Genomic DNA, 24,834 nt, shown 5'->3' with positions numbered 1-24,834 from the left:
TTATAATAACATGTTTAATAATATAATATAATAACAATATAATATAATGTAATAATAATATTACATTATATTATACTATCATCATCATTAATATATCATAATAATCATAATATATTAATATAATATGATACCATTGTAATATTATATTAAAATAACAATATCATATTATTATATTTAATAGTAAATATAAAATTTATTCATTATTTTATTTAGATTAAAATATCAAAATAAATAATTTAAAACTTAAGAGGTTTTAATAACACATAGTTAAAAGCACTATGCAGTGTCCTTTACTATTATTTCCTAATATACTTTTTTAGTGCGGTTACCAAACAAATATTAAAATTTTACAACACTTCAGAAATGTAGTTACCAAACAGCAAACACTTCTTTATTAAAAGTTCTACTAGTGAAAGCTCTACTGCCAAAAGCTATACTACCTATAGCAATTCCAAGTAGGGGCTCAATCAATAACAAAATAAGTTTGTATCTTCTATATTTCCTTCTGTGTTAGAATATTTTCAAAGAATGAAGGTGGAGGAGCATAAGCCAATTCCCTCTCCTCCAACTACGAAGAGGATCTGGCCAGAAATCAATATCTTTTTTTAACTTAATTGCTGCAATCTGTAAAATTATGCCATGTCGTCATGTCATTTCAATTTCATAAACTTAAGAATGAAGAACAAAGAAGACACAGTAAATTCACTTTGGGGAACAAATTCAGTTTGATAGCATAGCAGTAAATTATGCAGGCAAGAGAAACTATATATATATTTATTAATGTTATTGGTTGTAATTCAGAGCTCAAAGTTTTGCATCACCATCAGAGGAGAGTATAGAAACCTTATCATCAGTTGCTTCCATATCATAACTTTCTACTGAAGTCCCTGAATTTGTTATCATCTAGCAAAACCTAACAAAATGAATCAATCACCATAATTTTGAGGTTTTCTGGTAAACGTTTCTATAAAGCTGCTTTTGAACAACAGACTACACAAATATCATTGTACTCATAGAAGATCCTGCCACTCAGGAATATGGATTTATGGGAAATGAACTCTCTTCATGCAAGACAAATTCAAGGTTACCACTGTATGTGTACTTAAAATTACTCATTTACTCATTTAATTTTCTTCATTATCAAGTCTTCATGAAACAGTTGTACTGCTACCTAATGCCCATCTCCAACTTAAGAAATATTGGTTATACAATCACCCATTAAAAATGCCCTTCCACAAATAATCTACTTTTAAATGAAACATCTTCCTCATTTGACCAAGTAGTTCCTTTAACTTGCACAAATTGGATTCAGGATTAAGTTTCAAACTTACGTTATGTCTCCAGCAGTTGAAGGAAAGCCATACTCGTCAAATAGACGCATAAGGTCACCAAATTGCCCATGAAGATCACCAAATACTTTAACTGGAGCCTTCAACTGCAGGACAGCAGGTTCCTTCCTAAATATCTGCTCGGCAGCATGGCAAAGTTCACCAACTTCAGAACAGTCAAGGAAAAAGCTTCTATTAGCAGGAGCTTTCCAGTTTCTTGGCCTGAGAAGCAAGGAGATAATCTGCAACCAGAAAAGAGAGAACAAAAATTTTATCATCATATTTGTTTACTAATAGTCAGATGGTACTGTCCATTCCTGGATGGCAGGCCCAAAGGTTATATTATTGATGATTTCGAATTATCGATATTGATGATAGTGACGATATCGATATTGAAGATAGTGACGATATCGATATCGATATTAATCATAGTGACGATATTGATGATGACCCTGATATGGAGCTGCTAACCATGACGAATGTGCTAACTATGTATATGACGCCGAAAATAGACTGGTTTGATATCATCCTTCAATTCGAATTAGCAAAAGCAATGTCTCCTTACATAATATGGATTCCAAACATTCAAGATCTATATGCGAATGAGTCGAATTACTTATCTCTCGGTCCATTAGAGAACTATCTTGGAGAAAACATACCTTTTTATGTAAGCCTTGTGGGGACCTCTGTCTATTCAGGAACTTTGTAGGATATGCTGGGTCACTATTTGAAGGGTACATTCTTCGACCCTCATTTTGAAAGTGTTCCAAAGAAAGCTGCCTTACCAGCCCAGCTAGATCACCAACAGCCTCTTTAGCAACTACTACCTGGCGCATTATTATAGTTATTAATAACTGAAGTGAAATGTGAAGAAAAGAAAAAAAATGAAATAGAATTATTGGTAGTGTACCGCTCGAGGGTGAAGATGCACATCCGGTTCAAGGCCATCAGTGGAGCTACAATCTGAGGATTTAGAAATTGATATCTTGTCATTAACCTTAGAAACAGAGTTATTTTCACTTAAAACACCTTCAGTGTGGACTGTAGATGCTTCCTTTGCAGCCTGCCAGATAGCAGTAACAGCCTCGGCTTCAGCAGCAGAAGCCTCAGCTAATTTTTCTACTGATTTCTGGTCCATACTGCTAGTAATCAACACTATCGGTCAAATTATGAGAATATCAACTAAGAAACATCAATAATTTCTATGACCAAACAAAAAGAAACGTGCTATAGAAATAAAATACCTCAGACTAGAATAACAAGCTGCCTCTTGTCTTTTATCTGAAGATGATAACATAGGTAGGTACTCCGAATCCATGTACTGATTACGATTTTGGTTTTCCATAGATACAGAACTGAATGCAGACTGAAAAGATGTGTCTTCTGCAATGATAAGATCATCAAGCAGCATGTCTGCAAAAGTAAGCACATTGAGATAAATTAATCAAATATTCAAACGAAATCTGAAATGAAAAACACAACCATGACATAGAAATCACTGTAAACCACAGGTCTCAAAATTGCAAATTACTGATAGCTATCATCACAGCAATAAAGCAAGATAAAAGCATGATGCACAAAATGTCCATTAATCTCTGGTTTTTGTGGGAATACATAACAAATATAATTGTAGCAACCCATCTCAAACACAGGTTCCTTTTGTTCAAGTCAAGGGGTCATAATGGATCTTGAATTGCTTATAAATGGTTAATTGTTTATTATACTGTTGTTCTCAAATTAGATGTTAATGGGATCAGATCTAAATTATGGAAAAAAAAGGAAAGAAGAAAGCAAAATAAAAGTGCGAGAAAGATGGAGAAAGAAATAATTAGGTTTGTAGGGGTCCGCATTATCCCTCTAGTAATTTCATGAGACCATATCTTTGCTTGTCCAGGGTTCTCATCATTTCATCAACCTGCAACATCCACTCTTTCAATGATCGTCCTCTAGTCATGGGTATTTCTTGATCATATATTGGACTGACTTCTTTCCTACTTATATACCATGGTCTGTTGGATTCGATATGTCCTCCGAGTAGGGATGGCAATTACCAAGCTGTTTGTGAGCTCAAAATTTAGTTTGAGTTCGGCTCGTCCAGTTAGCAAGTGAGTAGAGCTAGAATCATGCTTAGTTTGCTCGAGCTCAACTCAATTTAGCTCACAATATAAGTATATAAATAATATTTATATATAATATATATCTGTAATTATTATTATCAACATAAAATTATTTTTATATTTATTTATTAAAAACTAATATAATTTGTGAAGTGTGAAATATTTTAATAAATTTAAAATATAATAGAAGCCTAGTTTGAACTATATAAATTAAAGTCTTGAAAGATATTGCGCTCTCACCAGACCTTTCAAAAATGCCGTTCATGAGCTACTCAATTTTGGCTTAGAATTTAAATGAGCTGGCTCGAGTTCAGATCATTTACACCCCTACCCTTGGATTTTTTAGATTGTATGTGGTCTAAATAATGTTAAATGCATCTACTATCGTCCCATTTTTTGATCCTTATTGGCACATGCAAGGTTTTAATAACCGATACAGGACGTGGTACTAGTATTTTGCCAGAATGGGATGGTACAGGTTCGTCTTGTACCGCCACATGTTATGGGGCAGCATTTAGGTCCTGCATTAGGAAACCCAGAAGTCCAATTTTTTAATAGTTAATTCACTCAATAGTTTAACTATATCATCTATTTCTTTACATCTTTCAGCAGAGGTTAAAACATGTTTCATCTTCCCCAACAGAAGATTTTCTAGATAGCAAAAATATTTAATAATACTAATACAGTATCAGTTTGTCCCGCATCTACATGTGATACATGGAAGCATCCTGATCCTACACCGGTGGTTACCAACCGACCTGCCTGCAATGCTCCGATTTATGTGTTTCAGCAAAACTGGGGGCATCCTGGTTCTTAAATCCTACCAGGGTGGTATGGTACTGGTTATACCATCCCATTCCAATGGTATTTGAAACCTTGCCACATGTCACATTTGTTTCCCTGCATCAAGTATTAGTTAAGAGTTTCCTTTAGCCATTAATCATGTGTTGTCTAAAAGCCCTACCGCCTTGATAATCTGCCAAGCCATAGATTTCATCATCCATTTTATTCTTCATTGTTATGGTCATCCCTAGATCAGGATTTATTTGATGTGTTGGTTCATCTTAATCTTGTAATTTTGTCCAACCTAGTGGTTTGACTCCCGAGCTCAAGTATCTTCATAATTTTGTTTAATTTTCTTGAAATGAGTTCCTTGCTGCTATTTCAATCTTCAAAAGTATAATCATTTTATGATATTGCTTTGCTCTAGTTTCTAGGTGTGTATTAGTCCATTAGGTTATAGCCTTCATGACCATTGATGATGGCAAATATTAAAGTTTAGTTCAGAAATATTGTATTTTTGAAATTTTTATTTAGGAAATTTTAGAGAAGGTGTTACAATTCTATTTTGATTAGGTTGCATGTGTCATACAATCATTAAGATCTGAATTTTTGGTTGTTATATATGTTATTCTACACAAGGCAATGTGGGATTCCATTTTTTTTTTTCAAAAAAGATTTTGGAGATCATTATCAGGCTCTCAAGAGTCTCAGCTTACTTGTAAGACAAGTGATGTAAAATCTATAGAATGGTTTTATACAAGGTACGCGGAACCGACCGAACCGATGTACCGGTGGGGGCCGGTACCGGTTCGATACTGGTTCGGTATCGGTTGGAACCGGTACCGAACCGGCCAATTAGGAAAAGAAAAAAAAATTCACGAAGCGCGCGCGGATGCGCGCGCACGCTTTTTAGCCTAGCATTAAATGCCCGCGTGGGGCCGCATGGGCTCGTGCGCGGTGCCGCGTGGGCTCGCCGCCCTGCGCCGGGGAACCTTGCGCGAGCGCGGGGAATTGGTTTTGAAAGAAAGAAAGGATTTCTGGCCAGGTTTAGCCCTAATGCCTTCTCTCTCTTCTTGATCTATTTTCTATTATCTTCAATCACTACTAACATCATCATGTATTTTCTCTTCTAAATTTCACTATACATTAAAAAAAAAAAAAAAAAAAAACTTTACTCTCGTCTTCCCTATTAATATTTCTGCTCCAGACCACCATATGACAAGTTTTCTTCATAAACTGGTTCTTTGGACCTATACCTCCTTCCAAAGACCTAAAACAGAAACCTTTGACCATTTGAACTGTACATTCACCAAAAACATTGTTTCATCCCCATTTTCTGTAGCATGACTTCAAAGGTGATTTGTTGCTCGAACCCTGCTGTATTCTCTTCCCTAGGTCCACCAATGCACTAAGCTAGTAACTAATTGAATTACTGACATATCGGCCTCTTGCACCCAAGATTTGATGTTTCAACAGAAAATATAGCAAAAACAGAAGAGTTTTAAGTTTTAATCAAAATCAGTCAAAATCACCTGAATTCCAGCAGTTCTAGTCAGATTCGACCAAAATCAATGAGTTTGGTCCAGTTTCAACCAATTTTAGTGGCTTTAGCCAGAATTAACATTTTCCCCAAAAAATTACAAAAAAAAAATCTCCTATCTCGGCATGGATACATATATCTGGTATATGAGATATATCATCAAGTAAAATATTATAATTTCAAAAATGTCAAACCTATATCTTTATATTATTTTTCTATTTTTATTTTTTAAATTATTAGATATTTCTATTTGTATAATGTTTTTCAATCTTTTAATAGTCTAAGTTCCATAGAAACTATAAATAATACACAGCTCTTAAACAATGCTCAAAATAGATGTCTGACTACTTTTTCATCCTTATTTTAAAATTCTTTTATTTTCTTGATAGGAACTCTAAAACTCAAAGCCAAATTATTGTCACCATTACAATTTTCAGAAGTGAAACTTGTGGTCTAGCTGGAACAAAAACCGAAACCAAATTTCTGAACCTTTCTTAAACCAAGGCCATATTCGTATCTGCATTATAATTACAAGCATGGTCCGGCCTGTTCGGCCTAGTACCTGGTACCCAGTACCCGGACAGCGTAAAAACCGGTTTCAGCTATTTTTGGGCCGGTACCGATCGGTACGCATGCGTACCAGCTGCATACCAGTCTTGTACCGGCCCGTACCGGTGGTTCGCACTTGTACCGATTTTTTTTTTAATCACAACGAACGCGTTGTGGATTTTAAACCACAGCATACGCGCACTGTGGTGTCAGAGCGCGCAGCCCGCCCTCGGGGCAGAGTGCGTGGCCCGCGCGCCCGTGTGCGGTTCCCCGCCTGTATGTTTTCGCGCGCGGTTCCAACGTGCGCGGGCGCGATTCTCCGTGTTGGGAACCGCCCCACGCACGGGGCAGCGCGCCCGCGCAGGTGCAGGCCAATTCATCTGTGCGGGGCAGCGCACGGGCCTGCACGCCCGCGCGCTGCCCCGTGCTGGTCATAAATGCCACAGCCAGCCTTTTATCCGCGCGTAGACGTGAACCGAAAAAAAAAAGGCCAGGAGACCGGTTCGTACTGGACCGGTTCCGGTACGAACCGGTCTCGAACCGGTTCGGTAGGTGACCGGTACGTCTACCGAAACCGGTTCAGCGTACCTTGATTACAAGACTCCTAGAGTAAGACACAGTTACCTTCTTTATGGAGCTATGCATCCATTAGTGGCTCTCCTCCCTTCAACATTGCACCCTTAGATATATATAACTACATACTTTTTTCTGTTTGGTATCCATTGGGAGGCCCATTTTTCTAATACTACCTCAAATCTATGGCATCATTTGCCATCAATCTCGCATTTTTATATCAAGCAGTTTCATTGCTGCTGATAGATTTTGCTAACCAAAATACCATAGCTACTAGTCAAGTTCATATGCCAGTGTATGTATACTTTCAGCACACAGCATTAATCTTTCTATTTCAGTTTATAAACTGTCAAGGTTACTGTACTTTCAGCCAGCTAGTGCTTTAGGCTCCCTAAGCTTGTTGGTCTTCCCACGCATTGCTTTCTTTGTCAACCAGTAACTTATTTCATTTTTATGACTTTAATATGTATAATAAAAATTATAAACACAACTCATCAATCATAATACCTCAAGAAAACACAGTGGCTGAACTTAGTGGAATAAACCAAAAAAAACAAAAAACAAAAAAAACAAAACCTTGCCATGTTACTTTCTGTCTCTTCCAAGCTACCCCAATTTAGTGTAATATATTTTAGGACCAATTTTATTGGCGACAGAGATCTAATTTCAGAAAATTGATATACTGTAGTATTTTACAAGGAGAAAAATGATTACATTTAATATGTTTTTCACAAAGCCTCAAGCCCTTTTCCAAGTGACAAAAAAACCACTGACGGCATGCTCTGTTGAATTTGTTGATCACAATAGAAAAAAAAATAAAGATCAGAAAATGGATGAGAGAACTTTGTGCAAAACAAGAATGGAGATATCAAATGCTAGTGGCATACCAGATTGGAACTAGGATGTAAGTACCAAGCTCAGTTACGCTAAACTGCTAATGTCATTGCTGGGCACACTTGGCATGTGCTTGTATGCAGACAAATACCCTGCCATGTTGCACATATACAATGCACAAGCAAGGTACATGATGTGCTGTATTTTTATGCTAACCAATAGTTCAGTTTATGTTGAAACAAGTGGACTCAATTCTGTTTCAGATAATAAGAAAAGGAGTAGACAGATGCATATTCAACAACAGAAGCAGAGAAGAAGAATTCCTAAAAAAGCAATCTGGAAGAAAGAATGTAAAAAAATTAAGTATTTTTTACCCTTAACAATCACAACATAAGCATGGTATATGAAATATCAAGTTCCAAATATATGAATACATAATGGAAGTGAAAATGTACGTGAGACAATGTAATTTAGATTAAGTTAAATCAGGGTTGCATAGAAACCAAGGTCGGCGGAACCGTCCCAAACCGGATGGCTCCGGTTGTACCAAGCCGTCTTGGCGGTGGACCGGAATGGTTCCGGCAACGGAAACGAAATCTGTTGCCGAAGGGGGAGAAGGAGAAGGAAAGAGAAGAAAAGAGAGAGCAAGCAGGGAAGGGAGGGAGAGGAAGAAAGAGAAAAGGAGGTGTCAGCCGGCCGGCGGAGGCCGGCGAGATGGGTGGAGGATGCTCCTCCAGGCTCCGTAGCTACAAAACAGGCTGGATCCCCTATCTCGTTCGGAACAAGGGTCTGGCCCCTTTTTTTTCACGATTTTTAAGTGAAGTCAGCAAATCGCTTGCCAACTTCACTTAAGAATCGCAAAATTAAAAAGGGGTCGTGGAGCCTTTCTCTGCCTCCTACCCGGGTCGCCGACCTCCGACGGCCTTCTGTCGGACTCCGCCACTGTCTTTCTCTCTCCCTCCCTCTTTCCCCTCCTGTTTCTGTTTTTCTCTCTCCCGTTCGCCCTCTCCCTCACCTCCTCTACTATATCGGTACAGGCTCGGCACAACGCCCGCCCGTATCGACCAATGCCGCCGGATAACTGGTCCGGGGCCCAGTATCAGCACAGTAGACTATGATAGAAACCTTTAAGATAAGAGAAGTTTGGGAATGTTATTCATTTGATTAATATCTGATGGGTTGAGGCCTTAACCATTCATTAATTTGATGGTACACCTTGCAATTTTACAATTTAACAGGACCAAAGATATGGTTATGTAAAACATATGAGTAATATGAGTTGGTTATTTATTTAGGGCCCACTTTAATTGCTTTGTTTTCTGTTTTTGTTCTTAAATACCCACGAAGAACAATGAGCTAGACTAAACAAGTATGATGAAGCCCCTTTGTTTTTTAAATTGTTTGTAATTGTTTTTTAAATTGTTTGTGAAATCTATAGAGCTTTTGATAGCAAAGATTTATTGCTTTTTTTGGTAAATTGGATAAATTAAACCAATCGAGTGTAAATACATCGGTGAGAATCGGCAAACAAGATATTAAACAATGGACCAGGAAGATACCCATAATGTAGTTCCAGTATGATCAGCCACCAAATAGGCCCTTAATTGATCGAGTTAGGTCAAGATGACTCAGGATGAGCCAAGTTCAGGTTGGGTTATAGTTGGGTCCAGGTCGGGTGTAAGCTCAACCTAGACAAACCCAACTTAAGGTCAAGCTGGAGTTTTTGAGCAAAGCCCAGCCTAGGCTTATGAAACCTCAATGCAGAACAGGTTGGGTGGGTCAAGTTCAACCTGAGCCCAACCCATGTTGCACCCCTCGGTCTAAGTGGGTGTGCTTCCTTCTACCATTATCATTTCATGTGAAGTTACCTGATGTTAAGTCATGACAATACCATCTAATTAACATCACTCTGCTAAGTGTTACTCACCTCCCCTAAGACCGCCATAGACATATATTTGAAACCCAATGGAAGCAGATGCATGTCGGCAACAGCTCAAACGCTCCAAAGATGTATCTGAATCATTTGAAGACCTTCGCATTCTTGAAGAGGTAACAATACCATTCCTGTCTAACCACACCCCAGCAGCAGTGTCCAGAACTTCCAAAAGAAGAAAGCAATTACAAGGAAAAACATTAGTTTAGCAATAGGATATGTAGAAGAAAATTAAATGGAGAAAAAGGAATGGCAAAAATTACCTACAATAGCAGGTTCACCTTCGACAGTTCGTCCTCCCCTAAGAGCACCTCCAGTTACATGCAATCGTGCACCAATGAAGGCCTGTTAATTTGCAGAATATCTGAGTTACATATCTTGGTTCTTAAAATTCCCAGCACAGGACTATCTTCTCTACATAAAATGTGCATATAGAAGAAAAAAGGGAAAAAAAAAAGACAGAAAGAGAGAGATGCATGATAATATATCAATAAAGTTATAGTGGCATGTTCTCTGTCATGCCACTTTTACGTATATGGTACCGTGGTATAATAGAAGATCTATAAAATTTCTTCCTTTAAAAACATTTTTGTGAAACAAGTATTTGATGATGAACTGACAGATATGGTGAAACACTTACCGCAGAATGTTGGTACCTTGGGGAAGGAGACACACCAGGAGCCCGAGTCCACTCCCACTGGCCGCTTGTATGCATAAGTAGGCCATAAGCATCTGATTGTGGCTGTAAGTGCATCCAACAGAGCACATGCAATCAATATTTCGTATACACAATGAAAAACCTTAACATATCCATAACATACCACTGATAGGGTATCTCTTCAATTAGTTACAACTTGAATGAATCAGTAAAATAGGAAAAAAAAAACACTCTCAGTGAAAGAAAAAACAGCAAACAATAATTCATATATGAATTCTAGGTATCAACATAGGGCACTCAATTTGCCATCAAATCAGATTCCATTGGTGCCTTGTCCTCATTCTATTCTATTATCTACCCTTACGTATGGCCCGTGCCATATCACATCCCATGTAGAAGCATTTATTGAACTTAACATAGATGACTGCAACTAGCCTTGTCATTCTCTATAGTGGGCACACTTACTTTGTTCATATTTGTCACTTCCAACTAATCACCAACTCTCTGTAAAAAATATAGGGCAAATCATTGTTGCCTAGTGTGCCAAGTGTCCTGGTATTCCAAAGTGTTAGACACTTGCCATGGTAAAAAATAGAGAGAAAAAACTAAGGTGACACTTCACGAGAAGAGTCCAAACACTTTATAAAATATTGCCTATGGGTTATATAGTTAAGACTAAGAAAGGTGGAACTGTCCCAAACCATCCAGTTTAGGGCGTGTCGACCCATACCAACAGCGGACTGCAAGGTTTCCAGCAACAAAATCGAAAAAAAGAGGGAGAGATAGAAAGGGAGGAAGGGAGGGAGAGAGAAGGAGAGGGCGGCGGTGAGCTGTGGCCGCTAGAATAGGGCCGAGGGAGAGGGGACAGAAGGCTTCGAAAGCCCTCTCTCCTCCATGTGTCGAAACAGGGGCTTCGTCCCCTTTTTATATTGTTTTTTCTTTTTTTTAAGTGAAGTCGGCAACCACTGCTGACTCACTTGTTATTTTCTCTTTTCTGAAATTTTTAAGTGAAATCGACCGCATGGCTGCGGACTTCACTTTAAAAAATAAAATATATATATATATATAAAAAGGGGTCGAAGCCCCTGTTTTCTTTCGAAACAAAGGCTCCACCCCTATTCCGACGCATGGAGGAGAGAGGGCTTTTGACTCGCCGAAGCCCTCTCTCCCCCTCCCTCGACCCTGTTCCACAGGCCACACGGCTCACTGCCGCCCTCTCCCTCTCTCTCCCTGCCTCCCTCTCCCTCTCTCTCTTTTCCACTCTTTCCTTCCCCCTCTCCCTCTCCCTCCACCTCTCTCTCCAACGCACTCCCTCACTCTCTACCTCCCTCTCTCTCTTTTCTTCTCTTTCTTTCTCTCCCCTCCCTTGCCAGTTTTCCTGTCGGTTCACGCCAAAACGGCACAGCACAGGGGCATACCAATACTATACCGCTGACTTCCAGCATGAGTGCTGGTTCTAGTACTGCGGACCTTGGTTAAGATTAAGAGTTCAAATGCCATCAATTGTTATAAGTTAATTTTGGACAAGACACGAAAAAAAGAAAAGAAAAGAAAAGAAAAGATGATGACAACAAAGACAATAGTTCTAGTTGATATGAGCAGAATGCTCCGTTCCAGAGTAACAAGCTATATTGTGAGAGGTTCAAGTCTAAGCATGTCAATGCTTTAGAACTCGCAAAAACTAGAACGCCTAAGTAACACAGACCATATCTAGGCATTTACATCTAGACAATTAAAAACTTCCGTGGCATAGAAAAGCATCATCTTTTATTGCATAAAGGATTAGTTAATCCAGACAAAAATCTAGGTACTAGAAAATAGTGCGAAAACTGGCATCACAATCATGGAAAGTCACCAACAAACAAGTAAGATTTTAGTTAGTAATTTAGCATTAAGACTACTTTTCCAACAATTCACTTGCAAGTGTCCTGATTGTCCCTCTTGAGTACACCTGATACCTGATTTCCACTCTTTCAAACTCTCTCAGTTTCTTTTGTATACAAAAATGATTTCTAAATTATAGTACCACCATCTGTTCATATTATGAAGATCATTTAAGTTTTAAAGAACTATCAGGCCAGCAATACGATTTCAGCACTATAAAGTATAAACCAGCACACCAATTCCATCGAATCCCAGACCATTCGATTCATTCACATCAATATAGACAGCATGAACTTGATTTGCATATCATAGTCCACCAACAGTCCAAAAAAATAAAAAAAAACACTTATCCATAGAACAAAAGATAGCAGCATGCAAAGATCATAATGAATTTTTGTTTCAGCCAACATACATCTAAAACTTTGTTAACTGATCAGCATAGTAGATAGGGAGTTGAATAAGAAATTATAGGGAGTTGAATAAGAAAGTATTTTGCTAGTTTCCACCACTAATGCTAAAACCTCCATGAGATTCATTTGAATAAACAAAACCTTATCAACACAAATAAAGTATTGAAGAAAGTAGCTACTCATCTATTTCAACCTGTTAGAAGGGTTGAGAAGTTGTCCTCAACTTAAAGAGCAAAAAAAGTTACCTAACTCCATTTAAAACTAACCAAAATCACTTCTCATCAGCTCAAGTGAATTTTACCAAGAGGCTCATGTTAAATACCTTTTAACTTTTTGTAGGGGATCTTTTGTGATCTGCCTTTCTCCTCAAAATTTTTGATTTCCAGCAAAATATAATCAACAAATAAATGTTTTTCATTTATATATATATATATATATATGAGTTTTTCTCAACAAAGAATACATATATACATGCATGCATGTATTCATATTGGTAATTATGCATTGGAGTCTATGTAGGAAGGTGTAAACGCTTTCTAAGCAAATGTAAGATATAATCAAGAGGATTCAAGAAATTCTAATAATATTTTTACTCGACTTTTCAATATCAATATACTAACTTCCTGGGGGCATTTACTCTGAAAGAGGTGCTAAACTTGGTAGAATGTGTACAAATAAACAATCAAGGTATGCCGTCTCGATATTGGGCCTCATGCTAGTGCTACCTTGTTACTAATGTTGGTACCATGGTATGCCGAATCGGTCCGTACCGGCCGGTATGGGCCGGTACGAACCGATCCGGCCCGCTACCAGTACGCCGGAGCCGTGGAAACCGGTACGGGCTAGTTCTGTGCTGGAGACGAAGAGAAGGAGAGCGAGCGCGGGGAAGAGAGGGAGGAAGAAGGCCGGCAGGGGGGCGGCAGAGGCTGGGGGGGCGGGGCGGTGGAGGCTGGGGGGGCAGGGCGGCGGAGCCCGGCAAGTGGCGGGGGAACCCGCAGGGGCGCGGCAGAGGCCGCGGGTTTTTATTTTGGGGGTTTTAAGTACAGTCGGCAAATCGGTTGCCAACTTTACTTAAAAATTTTCAAATTTTTCGAAACAGGGGACGCAGCCGAGGCCGCGCCCCCGCGAGTTCCCCCGCCTCCCGCCGAGCTCCGCCGCCCCTCCGTGGCTCTCCGATGGCAACCACAGGTCTCCTCCCTCCCTGTCTTCCCCGAGCTCTTTCTCGTTCTCTTCTTCTTCCCCGGCTCCGGCGGAGAAGAGCTGGCCGGTTCGTACCGTCCGGTTCTAGTACGAACCGGAACCATACCGGTCCGGTTGGCGACCAGTACGCGTACCGGACCCAATCCGGTGGATCTTGGTTGGTACGCTCAGCATAAAAACTGGTTCGACGTACTGAGTATCGGTACACCCTCCATACCGCGTATCGATACCGAACTGATATGGTATGATACACCCCGTACCATCCAGTTCAATACGATGTGGCATATCATGAAAATAGTGATTGTTGTTTGGACATAAAAAGAAAATAAAATTGTTGGTGTCCAAAGAAAAATCTTATATTCCTATTTAAAGTAATTCTCGAGAGCCTTCGATATGCTGGATGTTCAGAACATAGTATCATAATCCTAAACACTTGTTATCATTTGGATACACCAAATGCGAGAAAGTTAAATCAAGGATTTTCGAGCATTGAGTTAGAATTCAGTTGCAACCACCAGCATGGGCTATGGAACATCAAATGTTTATCCTCTGAAAACCTCCTCAACTTGCCTTCCATCATGAAGTAGCCAGTAAACCCTGTACATTGGCTTAGAATGGCAAGATCCGCCTTTCGCTCTAGACTAGATTCATGTTATTTTTACCAAAAAATGCAAGTCCTCTAAGTTGCCAAATTCAAAAATTTCCCCAAGGGATCAAATCATCAAAGTATAGTGAAACCAAAAAATAAAAATAAAATATTGAGAGGTGGGTTGAAGATTTTGTTCCCATCTTCTTGTATGAAGGTGATCTTATGCATGTTGCTTCCTTGACATATGGAGGCAAATCAAGCTCTACCAAAGGTTGGACCCTAAAAACTGAACTCACAAGAAGTGCTGTAGATCTATGGAAAGACAGAAGTTGAAGCTTTTCCCAAAGTTAGAATCTCTTCAATTGACTAACCTAGTGTTAGCATCAAAAGAAACAGCATGCTTTGATTCTTGGCATCTCCATGTAGATGAGCATTCTAACATAGTTAAGAAACTTAGTTGCAGAGGTGTTGGATTCATTTGCTTCATTTTTCTCACAAATTGTCCATCTTGGAAAAGATTGAAGGCCTACTTTGATGGTAAACATTCCAGAAAACGGGTTCTTCGAGACTTGAAGAGGTGATTCAAAAGTATAAAAGTCACAATCTCTAGGTGATATCCAATTCTTAATGCAAGGAGGCAAAAGCCCTAGCTGAAACCTTAAACAATGCTAGAGGACTCCTCCTTGACAACATTAGTTTCAGAAAAGGGACAGTTAATTTTATCACTTGTGCTCAAGATGAAAAGATGGTTAGGATTTAGGAAGCTTGCTATTACTCTTGATTGAGTTCACGATATAGATAAAGAAATACTTCTCTTGACTCTACTGCACATGATGGAGGAAGCGGATTTGATACTTACACAGGATGACTCTTAATTTGGTCTCTCTATCAGTCATCTGGAAACTTTCTTTTTGTATATTAGTCCCTAGTAGTCCTCTAGGACCTTTGTCTTTCTTTTACATGTATCTCTTTTCTACATTTTAAATTATAATAGATGTGTACAGAAAAGGGTCTCACTGTCGTATCATGTCACACCATAGTATTTACAAAATTGTGCATGATATCACGCTCTAGAATTTGATGGAGGCATTAAACTGAATTATTCTACTATTACATATCTTTCGAACATATCTTAGAGATAAACTTAAAAGCAAGGTACGTCGTCTCAATACCAAGCCTCATACCGGTACCACCTTGTCACTGTCGATATGAGATTTGATTCGGTATACCTAGTGTCGGTACGCCGCCCGTACCATGTACTAGTACCAAACCGGTATAATACGATACGCCCCATACCGTCCGGTTCGGTATGGTATGGCATACCATGCTTAGAAGTATAACCAAAAAATTATTAATCCAGCAAGATTAAATTCATTTCATCAATTCATCAAAATAATTAGACTTGAAAGAAATACCTTCCAAATTTTTATTAAATCATACTACCTCAATTTAATCTTACATAAAAAAGTCGCAAAGGACAAAATGGATAGCAAAAAAGATGCAAGATATTTTTTGCATATAAAAATTTGCATGAGTACAACAATAGTGTATCACGACAAAAAAACATTTGCATATGCACACATGCACAAACACACACTTAGAGACACACAGAGTGCAAGTAATATTTTGTACTAGGAACTTTATTCCAGTCAAATGATAAAGAGATACAGTGTTTACTACATACACTCTGGATGGCCCAGTCCACCTGCCAATGAAATTAGAAAAGATACCATTCATAATGTTTGTCAAATTACTCTCTAGAGTCTAGACTATAGAAGGAAGTTCAGATGATAATCCTAGAAGCAAACCTAATTATATATTCACTAGATTGACTGCAAACATGATCTTCTGTGGTTTTGGCAGACAGAACGACTTCAACAATGGAAGTTTAACAATTAAGAAGAAACAAATAAATATTGACTTAAACATAGATTTTAAGTTATTACCAATATATTTAAACCCCCAAAAGCATTTTATCATCATAGACTCCGCCAACATTGACTTGACAACCCAAGGGATTATATCAATTTTTTTTCCTTTCATGAACTGACTTATATGATTCAAATATATTAGAGGAATCTCCAAATTAGCCTCCTCCAATGGTGTTCCTTGTGGGAGACAAGAAACTGAAAGTAATTTCATCTTTCTTAATTCTTTAAAGCTAACATCCTTTAACTGATGAATAATTTAACTGATAAATAAACATTAAATAAAGAAAATATATGGGTTTACCATTCCAGAAGAATCTCTTCCACCACAAAGCAAGAGCAAGCCATCTGATCGTGAACTAGCAGTAGCATATCTGTAGAGAATATCAAGAAATTTACCTTCTACATATAAAATTAAACTAGTATTGCTGGAATAGATAAACATCCAGCAAGCAATTTTAGGGAGGGTAGGAACAGAGAATAACTACATTAGATATATCACACAAACACATTACTCTACCAGAATGGTTTCATTATGGGAAAGAAGTCACACATGATAAAATTAAGAAATAGAAGATGGTTGTGGTGATATATACATCGGAAAAAAGAAACTTCACTCTTTTTGGTTGAGTAAAGACAAACTTCACTCATTATGTACTTAAAGTAACAATCTCCCTTGTTCCCTCAGAACATTATTAGAACTCATTATACATAACATGGACAATATATATCCGTGCTCTAAATATTGAGTGTAGTAATATATGAATTTGTTGTATGTGACTTATCATATTAACAGTTGTTAATAATCTGTGGTACCAAATCAACAGGTCATTGTTGCCAGTCACCATCACCAGTTTCTATTCTACATCAGCAAAAATTATGGAGTCCACTGCTCCTATACAATGTTTGGCAACTTTACTACATTATCAATTCTTTGCTTGCGTCTCATTTTACTAAATTTACTAGCTAGCAATGAGTGATCTTGGCAGATTTCATTGTGAACTACATGCTTCCTTCATCATTCACACCTTTTGACCAGTTGTCGCAATATCTGGAACCAACTACACACTTGGATTTCTGTTAATACTTTGAAGTCGATGATACTAACATAATATACAGTGACTGGGGCAAAGATTCCATGCTTAATGAACCATCTAGACTAAAAAAAGGCAAATAGATTTTCAGCTATTCACTTATCCTCTCTCTCTGTCGTTCCCTTCATGAGGCTCACCAAAAAAGCCCTGGCTAACTCCTAAGCACATCTTTTTTAATTTCTCATCATTTTCCAAAAATAATTCAATAATGTTTGTTCAGCGTAGAGGAGGTTATCATGCTTCAGAGTAGGATTTCTTTGCTTCTCTTGAATCCAACATTATTATCTTTGAACCTACACCCAGGAATCTTATGAATTTAACCCATATCAGACTTGGCCAATTTCTTCTTTTCAGTCCAACTGCATGTTATCAGATAACAAATATGACAGTGATATGTACAGATCATATGCAAGTAACACAACATTAATCTATAATGCATATCTCACACTCTAGCGGACGGTTTGTCGCCTATAGGCTCGAGCCTCTGCCATCTGTAGGGTTTCTGTGCAGTATCCAGAGCCCATTCGTCAGACAGACACCTCTTTCCTACACCAAATGCATGTGTTATTGTACCACATAAAACAAATAATAAACCATAACCACAATAATAGAAAATGATGATGCAACTAGAATCTATGAAGAAAAAGACCATGAAAAGTCACGTTTAAATCAAGTTGAAATTCCATGAGGTAACATTTATTAAATAAATATTTTCTGGCCATACCGGCATAGATATAACTGCATAGCAAAAGTAATGCCACAACTCCCTATTAATAAGAAGGTTGCTCAAACATGAACAGGTTAGCCAGAAACAGCCTTCCAGCTACAGCTTACATGCCAAATGACATCCATATGTGCTTGTCATACATTCAGTAGAGCTCTCTGAATTATAACAAGTGTCTCACAATTTAATGCAGCTTTTTATATCACGCCACGCTTTCTCCCCTCTTCGCCTAGATTCTTTCCAGGTCTAGGAAAACTTGGAAGACTGTCTCCTAATTGCACAAGTTTAAACTGTTAGAAAGTAATAAAAGAAGTCTCTTACCAACTGGGTTTCAAACCCCTCCTCCATCTGAAATTCTCAACCTTAAGTGGACAAACGTAGATACACGCAGCTAAACCCTCATGGATGGTAGAAGTCTTGCTGTGCTTTGTGGATACAAAAGTGTATGCATATTACTTTATATTAGACCGTTTTTCCTTTTCCTATTCTCACCATGTCAGTGACATCATTGATCAGCTTCTTAAATATCAAATCAACAATCTCCTATAAATTACAACTTTTAAGAATAAATAAAAATAGATTCAATTGTTTTGGAGCTGAGACCTAGAGTCATCCCTTCTACCATTTTTAAAAAATCTAGTTCCTTCTAGAATCTCTTATCTTAATGGAGAATCGAGTTCGATAAGTCCATGTCTAGATATTTCTTTTGGTCCAAACAGCTCAAAACTGAGATATTGTAATGAGTTTATTAACTTATATGTAAATAAATCAATATGATTGATTAAACATAGTGTTTAATGTTTATTTCTTAGACATGATACTTATGAACCTACAGTTGTCAAGAAGTGAAATTTCTTGTGTCCTTATATAATGGTTTCTTACACATTATTCATGCAAATCCAATAAGTCTGCATTTTACCTTTCATGTTTTTTTTTTTTTTTTTTTGCTTAAAAAAAAGGGGTAGGGAGGAGGAAGGGACCAGCCCACCCCCGCGTAGCAGCCCCCACTGGGCCCCCGCCCCGCCAGGAGAATGTTCGATACAGGTGGACACCGTTTTACTCACACCCTCCCCACCCGAAGGTGAGTACGTCACACCTGGCACCACCAAGCTACAGGTGGAAGAAAAGCATAACCGCCAACGAGCTAATCGAGCGTGGGGCATCCGGTCCCCGAATTTAATCGACGCCCGCGCGTTTCGAACCCAGGCAACTCGGACGGAATTATCGCCCCCTTACCACCAGGCTACCACCTTGGTGGCACCTTTCATGTTGCTTCACCCTACATGTGTTTAAAAGAAATTGGCAAGAATCTTACTATTTGCGATTCTATCCATGATCTAATTCAACTCGACCCCTTCTATGATTTATAATATGATTGCAATCTTAACAAAATCCGGGTTTATGGTGTCAATATCAGTACAGATACCAGTGAATTGAAAAAATAAAAAAAAAATAACAATAAATTTAAATGAGACACAATTTATCAATCATATGATGAACAAAAAAATTATAAATTAAATAAGAAAGAGATCCTAAACAATCATTAAGAACAAAAATAAAAGATAAAAAGGTTTCTTAGTAGAAGCATCAAAATAATGTAAAGGCTAATCTTCTCTCTTATGTGTCTCATCCTCAGCTAATTTTGGTCCAAGGCTGCTCTAATAGTAGCGTATTTCATCAACCACCATGGCTTCCACTATTAACCTTGATCGCACTCCTTACCAGAAAATTAAATCACTTTGTTCTCATTTATATTTTTTTTACACACATGATTCCTCCTTCCAAAGAATGCAAGAAGCATATCTAGCATTGTCGCACATTTTTTAACACAATAAAAAAAACCCTCATTGTGAGTTGTGGTCTCTTGGATTCAGGTAGCATACAGTGTGACCTTTGTGGCGCTGAAGAACACAATAGAATGTTTCTTATGCAAATACCCAGTTGCAGCGCACACCTGGGGTTTAATTTCAGTACAAAGTTCTTCGCACTTTGTCTTTCATAATGTGCAGTCTCTTCTAGCCTTCCTTGCCAACAGGTGTACTCCATTACAACAATCTATTGTAGGATATTGTGGATGTTATGGAATTCCAGGAACAGTAGAGTTTTTAAAGTGAGTGATCCCACACGGTGGTTATTGCTGACCAATCTGTTAACCTAGCTATTCAGTTTCAGGAGGCAATGTCAATGGACAATAGTTCGAGGCACTAGAACATCTGCAGCTCTTCGAGCTCCCTATGACTCCCTCTTTCCGAGTGCATGGGGTGTGCCCTGCCCTTGGACTATTGAAAATCAATTTTGATGGCTCCTTCAATAACAAACAGGGCAGTGCTGGATATATAATCAGAGATCGTCCAGGCCGAGTCATCCTAGCTGGTGCCAGGTCAGATCGAACTCTGTACGAGTGACAAAAGTCAGAGCTGCCTAGGAAGGGCCATCAGCTCCTGTGTCTGTTCTCAATTGTAGGAAATTGATTCTGGAGGGCGACTCAATCACCGTCATCGGTTGGATTAATGCCCTCTCTTCTTCCAAGGCAGTTGATCCCCTACTCAAAGACATCCAGCATTTTAAACTATCATTGGAATTCTTCGGCGCTGTTCATGTCTTCAGGGATGCTAACTTCGCCACAGATTGGCTAGCATCTACTTCTTCCAACATGAACTTCTACCGTGATGATATGTTACCGGCAGAGTTGTCTATGTTGGCACAGAAAGATTCTATCGGTCTCCCCTATCAGCATGGATCTCACTTCTAATCGTCAGTCTTCTTTTGTTACTTCTTCTCTTTTTGTTATGGTTTTTATCTTTCTGTGCATGGCTTCATTCACAGTTACCAAAACACAAAAAAAAAAAAACAATAAAATGCTCTTCTTCCATCCTTTATTAAAGATAGCATCTTTCTCAATCTTAATAGTCTTAAGACACTAAATTTGCATATAATGATTCAACTCCTTTTTCTTCATGTCTTGCTACCTCTCTACCATGTAAAGCACAACTTATAATCAATAGAAAGCTAGAGACATGTCTCCTCACTTGCATAGCCTCCCATTCTCCAAATCTGATTTAGAATGACACCTCTACCACTCAGGCCCCTCCTTTAAAGAACTAGTATTACCTTACAACCACAACCCACTAGACACCTTAGACCAAGGTTCGCCGTACCGGTACCGAACCCCGTACCGGTGCCGCACCAGTATAGGCGTACCGAGTGTCGGTACGGTACCGTACGCTCGGTACCGACCGTACCGACATTGGTGTACCGATACCGGTACCCATCGGTACGGGTACGGTACGCTCGGTACCGACTGGTACCGACCGGTACAGCGAACCTTGCCTTAGACTTTGTTACCTACAGCTGTAGTCAGCCAATTTATGAATTATGGCCACTCTATAAGGATATGTTCGAACTATCAAAAAGAAAGAAAATTTCAAACACCAATTTTTCAGTACTTTCCTCACAATTCAATGATTCTTACAATTGTGACCATATTTTCAATCACCAACCATACTTGTGCATGTGTTACAATATAATTCTTCCAGCTGTTTAAGGATTTGGTGTAATATAGTTGATATGCTTCAAGTAGGTGATGCAAACAATGTTAATAAGCTTAAGTCATCTAAAGATAACTATGTTATCTCCTATTAATACAAATTATGACCTCAATATTAAACAGTTCCACAGAACTCTTGGCATTAGAAAAGTGTTTCTAGTGGATTTATTAGATTACCATCATAGTCCAACACATGGTATGCTGTACCGGTCGGTACCAGTCGGTACCGGGCGTACCGTACCCGTACCGATGGGTACCGGTATCGGTACGCCAATGTCGGTACGTCTGGCGTACCGCATACCGTACCGTACCAACACTCGGTATGCCTATCCTAGTGCGGCACCGGTACGGGGTTCGGTACTGGTACGGCGAACCTTGGTACTCCAACATGGTTCTCCATATCAAACCTGTCTTCCTCCCTTATCCAAATTGTTCCCCAAGTTTGAAGAAATTAAGGATGGAACCAGGAATTTTTTTTTAAGGAGGCCAACAATTTTATTTATTAAAAATACAAATTCTAACTATAATAATTTATCCATTATGGTCCCGAATACAAATAAGATGCATTGTAATTTAATTTTGGGCAATTACCTGCCAAAAATGCTCTGACAACCAAAATAAAAATTAGAGAGTGGAATCAAAAATATAAAATAAATAAATGAGACTGAGAAAAAATATACTACATATAAGAACATGCATCCTACAATCATGTGTTTTGAAAAAAGGAAAAGAAAAAGAAAAACATATTCAATTGTTTACCTATGATTTACCCCTATAAAGATAATCAATTAATAAACTAGGTTACACAATGTGCATAATCCATTCAGTAATTTAGATTTATATATATAACATATTTATATTTTAAAATAAAATTATTGTTAATAACTTCCAGGCTTCTTCCTCAAAGAAGAAAATCATTATGACATAGTTTAAAACAAATAAGAGGAAGAATGCACGATAAGAGCTTGAGCATTTACTTAGCTTTAAGTTATTGTATCTTGGAAGGTGATCTCAGAACTCCAATCACCAATTTAGGCACCTTGCTTTCAACATCCCAATAGCTAGGATTAAACAATTGGTAATATAGATTAGTAGACGAGCATAGATAGAAATAGAAGGATGGAAGAACCAAGAATTGGATCACAGAACTTGCCACTCAGATTAGAGAGCAAGGACAGAGACATGGGATCCTAAGTTACACTACATCTTTTCTTAACACATTTTTTCTTTTTGTATCATATTAGTAGAAATAAGAATTAGATGAATAGGGAATTCTTATAGCATAGAATATAGTAGGCTGGATGGCAGGAACCCACAAATTTCTATGCGACTTTTTTGTTTATTAAATTGTTGTCGCACCATGATTTTAGTGACGTGACCATGCATGGTGCCAAGATTATACGAAAATAAAAGTTATATTTCTAGAACATCTTACACAAGGACAATCGTGCCTAGATTCTAGGGAGTTAGTGCCTATGCTTACGAGACCTCTAAGGCCAAGATCTTGGTGGGGGAAAGGATAAGATGCCACAAAATTTAGACCAATGGTTACACTACCGCACACGCGCGCGCACACACACACACACAAGCCCTCCCCTTGTTCCCATCCCTAAGAGAAATTCTGGATGGTTCCTCCTTGCTTACCTTGTATGAGCTTAAGATTATGCAAGCATTATGAAAGATTTCTCCTTCAGATAATTATCTTCCAAGATTCACAGCAGACTGCTTACTCACCTCATGTCACCTTAGGTAATAATCTGGCACAATTCCACAAGAACTGACTTCAAGTTAAAATCCAATCTATAAAGCACTCGAATGTACAAAAAGATCTCAAGTGCCAGCCCATGCTTGTCCATGCTGCACTAGCAACCGCACCTCATGTTACGTATTATATGTTTTTTAATATTTTTGACCACACAAGGATTATATTCTCTATCTTTTTCAACAAGGGGCTACATGGAATGGGATGGCATGTGCCTACTCCAGCCACTAAGCAGAAAATCCCATGCAACGGGCATTTAAATTCTTGATGTACAGTTGACATGATAAAGAATTTTCAGTCAAGTTTGTAAGTACAATGGCATCTAAAAAACAATTTATGAAGGTTTAGAAGAGCATATTTTGTGGAGTGTTAACACTTGAAGATTTACACTTTTATTGATCAATAGGGCATATGGTGCTAGTTTGCGATTTACGAATAGTCATTTTCTGGTCACTTTAAAATCATTTTTGGTTCAAAGAGAAAGAAATTCCTTATGATTCCAATCAAACATTTGCTAATATGAATGAATTCCCTGACTGAACTCATAACATAAGCATTCATTAATGTCCAAGAGCATAAACTCACCATCATATCCGCTCACTATAACTAGATAGCGATGCGCGACTAAGTCCATGACATGCCCATAACGAGGCCCTGGACCAGGCCCTTGCACCACAACTCTATAGAAGAACAATGCCAATAACAATGATTAACAACCATCAGCATCCAAATTATAGATCACGAAAAGAGAAAAATTCAAGTAAATACGCAATGCTCTGACCTGTGCCATTTGAACTTGTCGTTTGTCAGGTCAAGTACATAAAGATCATCAGAGGAGTGCCCTGCAGGTCCTATGCCGCCCTACCAAGATATCATCATACAATTCGTAATTCATCTAAAAAGACACAGGAGAGGAAAAAAAAAGAAAAGCAAAGATGGAAAGCAACTACAAAAACACAAAAAAGACACATAATCCGGGAAGAAATTCTCATCACCTGGAAAACCACCATGGTGCCAACCGCTGCTGCGGCATGCGCAGCCCGAGGTGACGGCGGCTGTCCGGCCGGTTGAGCCCTGACCAAATTTATAAAATGTCACTCAACTCACCCTACCAAATAACAAATCCTAAATTTGACTCAAAAGTCAAGAGACTACGAAAAAACTTTAAAAACATGGCTAAAAACTAAAAGGAGAGCAGAGAAATGGTGGAGCAGCAATGCCTGGTCCACTTCCTCGTCCGAACATCAAAAGAATGAACCCAATTCGTCACTCCCGCCAACCCTTCCCATCAAAACAACAAATTTTCAGACATGTTAGAGAAAATCCCAACCGAACTCCCATGGAAACAAGACAAAGACTGGAGAGAGAGAAAGAGAGGAAC

General features: G+C 38.4%; 1 protein-coding gene across 3 annotated transcripts in view; it reads right to left on the bottom strand.

Annotated features, from left to right (window-relative positions):
- The window catches only part of LOC103710960 (serine/threonine-protein phosphatase BSL1 homolog), a 43,434-nt gene that overhangs the window by 18,220 nt on the left and 380 nt on the right, over window positions 1-24,834 (bottom strand). For 2 of the 3 annotated variants that reach the window (XR_015975056.1, XM_039132542.2), the window contains exons 2-14: window positions 24,674-24,734; window positions 24,449-24,527; window positions 24,235-24,314; window positions 24,039-24,133; window positions 17,867-17,966; window positions 16,631-16,700; window positions 10,298-10,399; window positions 9,921-10,002; window positions 9,652-9,822; window positions 2,573-2,741; window positions 2,239-2,470; window positions 1,988-2,155; window positions 1,332-1,570 (exon numbers count right to left, since the gene is read on the bottom strand). Coding sequence is in view for 2 of the 3 variants with exons in the window: in XM_039132542.2 (XP_038988470.1) it covers window positions 1,332-1,570; window positions 1,988-2,155; window positions 2,239-2,470; window positions 2,573-2,741; window positions 9,652-9,822; window positions 9,921-10,002; window positions 10,298-10,399; window positions 16,631-16,700; window positions 17,867-17,966; window positions 24,039-24,133; window positions 24,235-24,314; window positions 24,449-24,527; window positions 24,674-24,734 (1,648 nt within the window). In the remaining variant the exon portion in view is untranslated. The remainder of the gene's footprint in view (window positions 1-1,331; window positions 1,571-1,987; window positions 2,156-2,238; window positions 2,471-2,572; window positions 2,742-9,651; window positions 9,823-9,920; window positions 10,003-10,297; window positions 10,400-16,630; window positions 16,701-17,866; window positions 17,967-24,038; window positions 24,134-24,234; window positions 24,315-24,448; window positions 24,528-24,673; window positions 24,735-24,834) is intronic. The other variant, XM_039132547.2, reaches the window with a different exon arrangement.

The sequence above is a fragment of the Phoenix dactylifera genome, chromosome 2 (genome assembly GCF_051530095.1).
Source record: "Phoenix dactylifera cultivar Ajwa chromosome 2, Ajwa_hap1_PhDact_Kaust_v1.1, whole genome shotgun sequence".
Lineage (NCBI taxonomy): Eukaryota > Viridiplantae > Streptophyta > Magnoliopsida > Arecales > Arecaceae > Phoenix > Phoenix dactylifera.
Note: the sequence above shows the minus strand (reverse complement) of the source record. Positions and strands in the feature narration are given on the sequence as shown.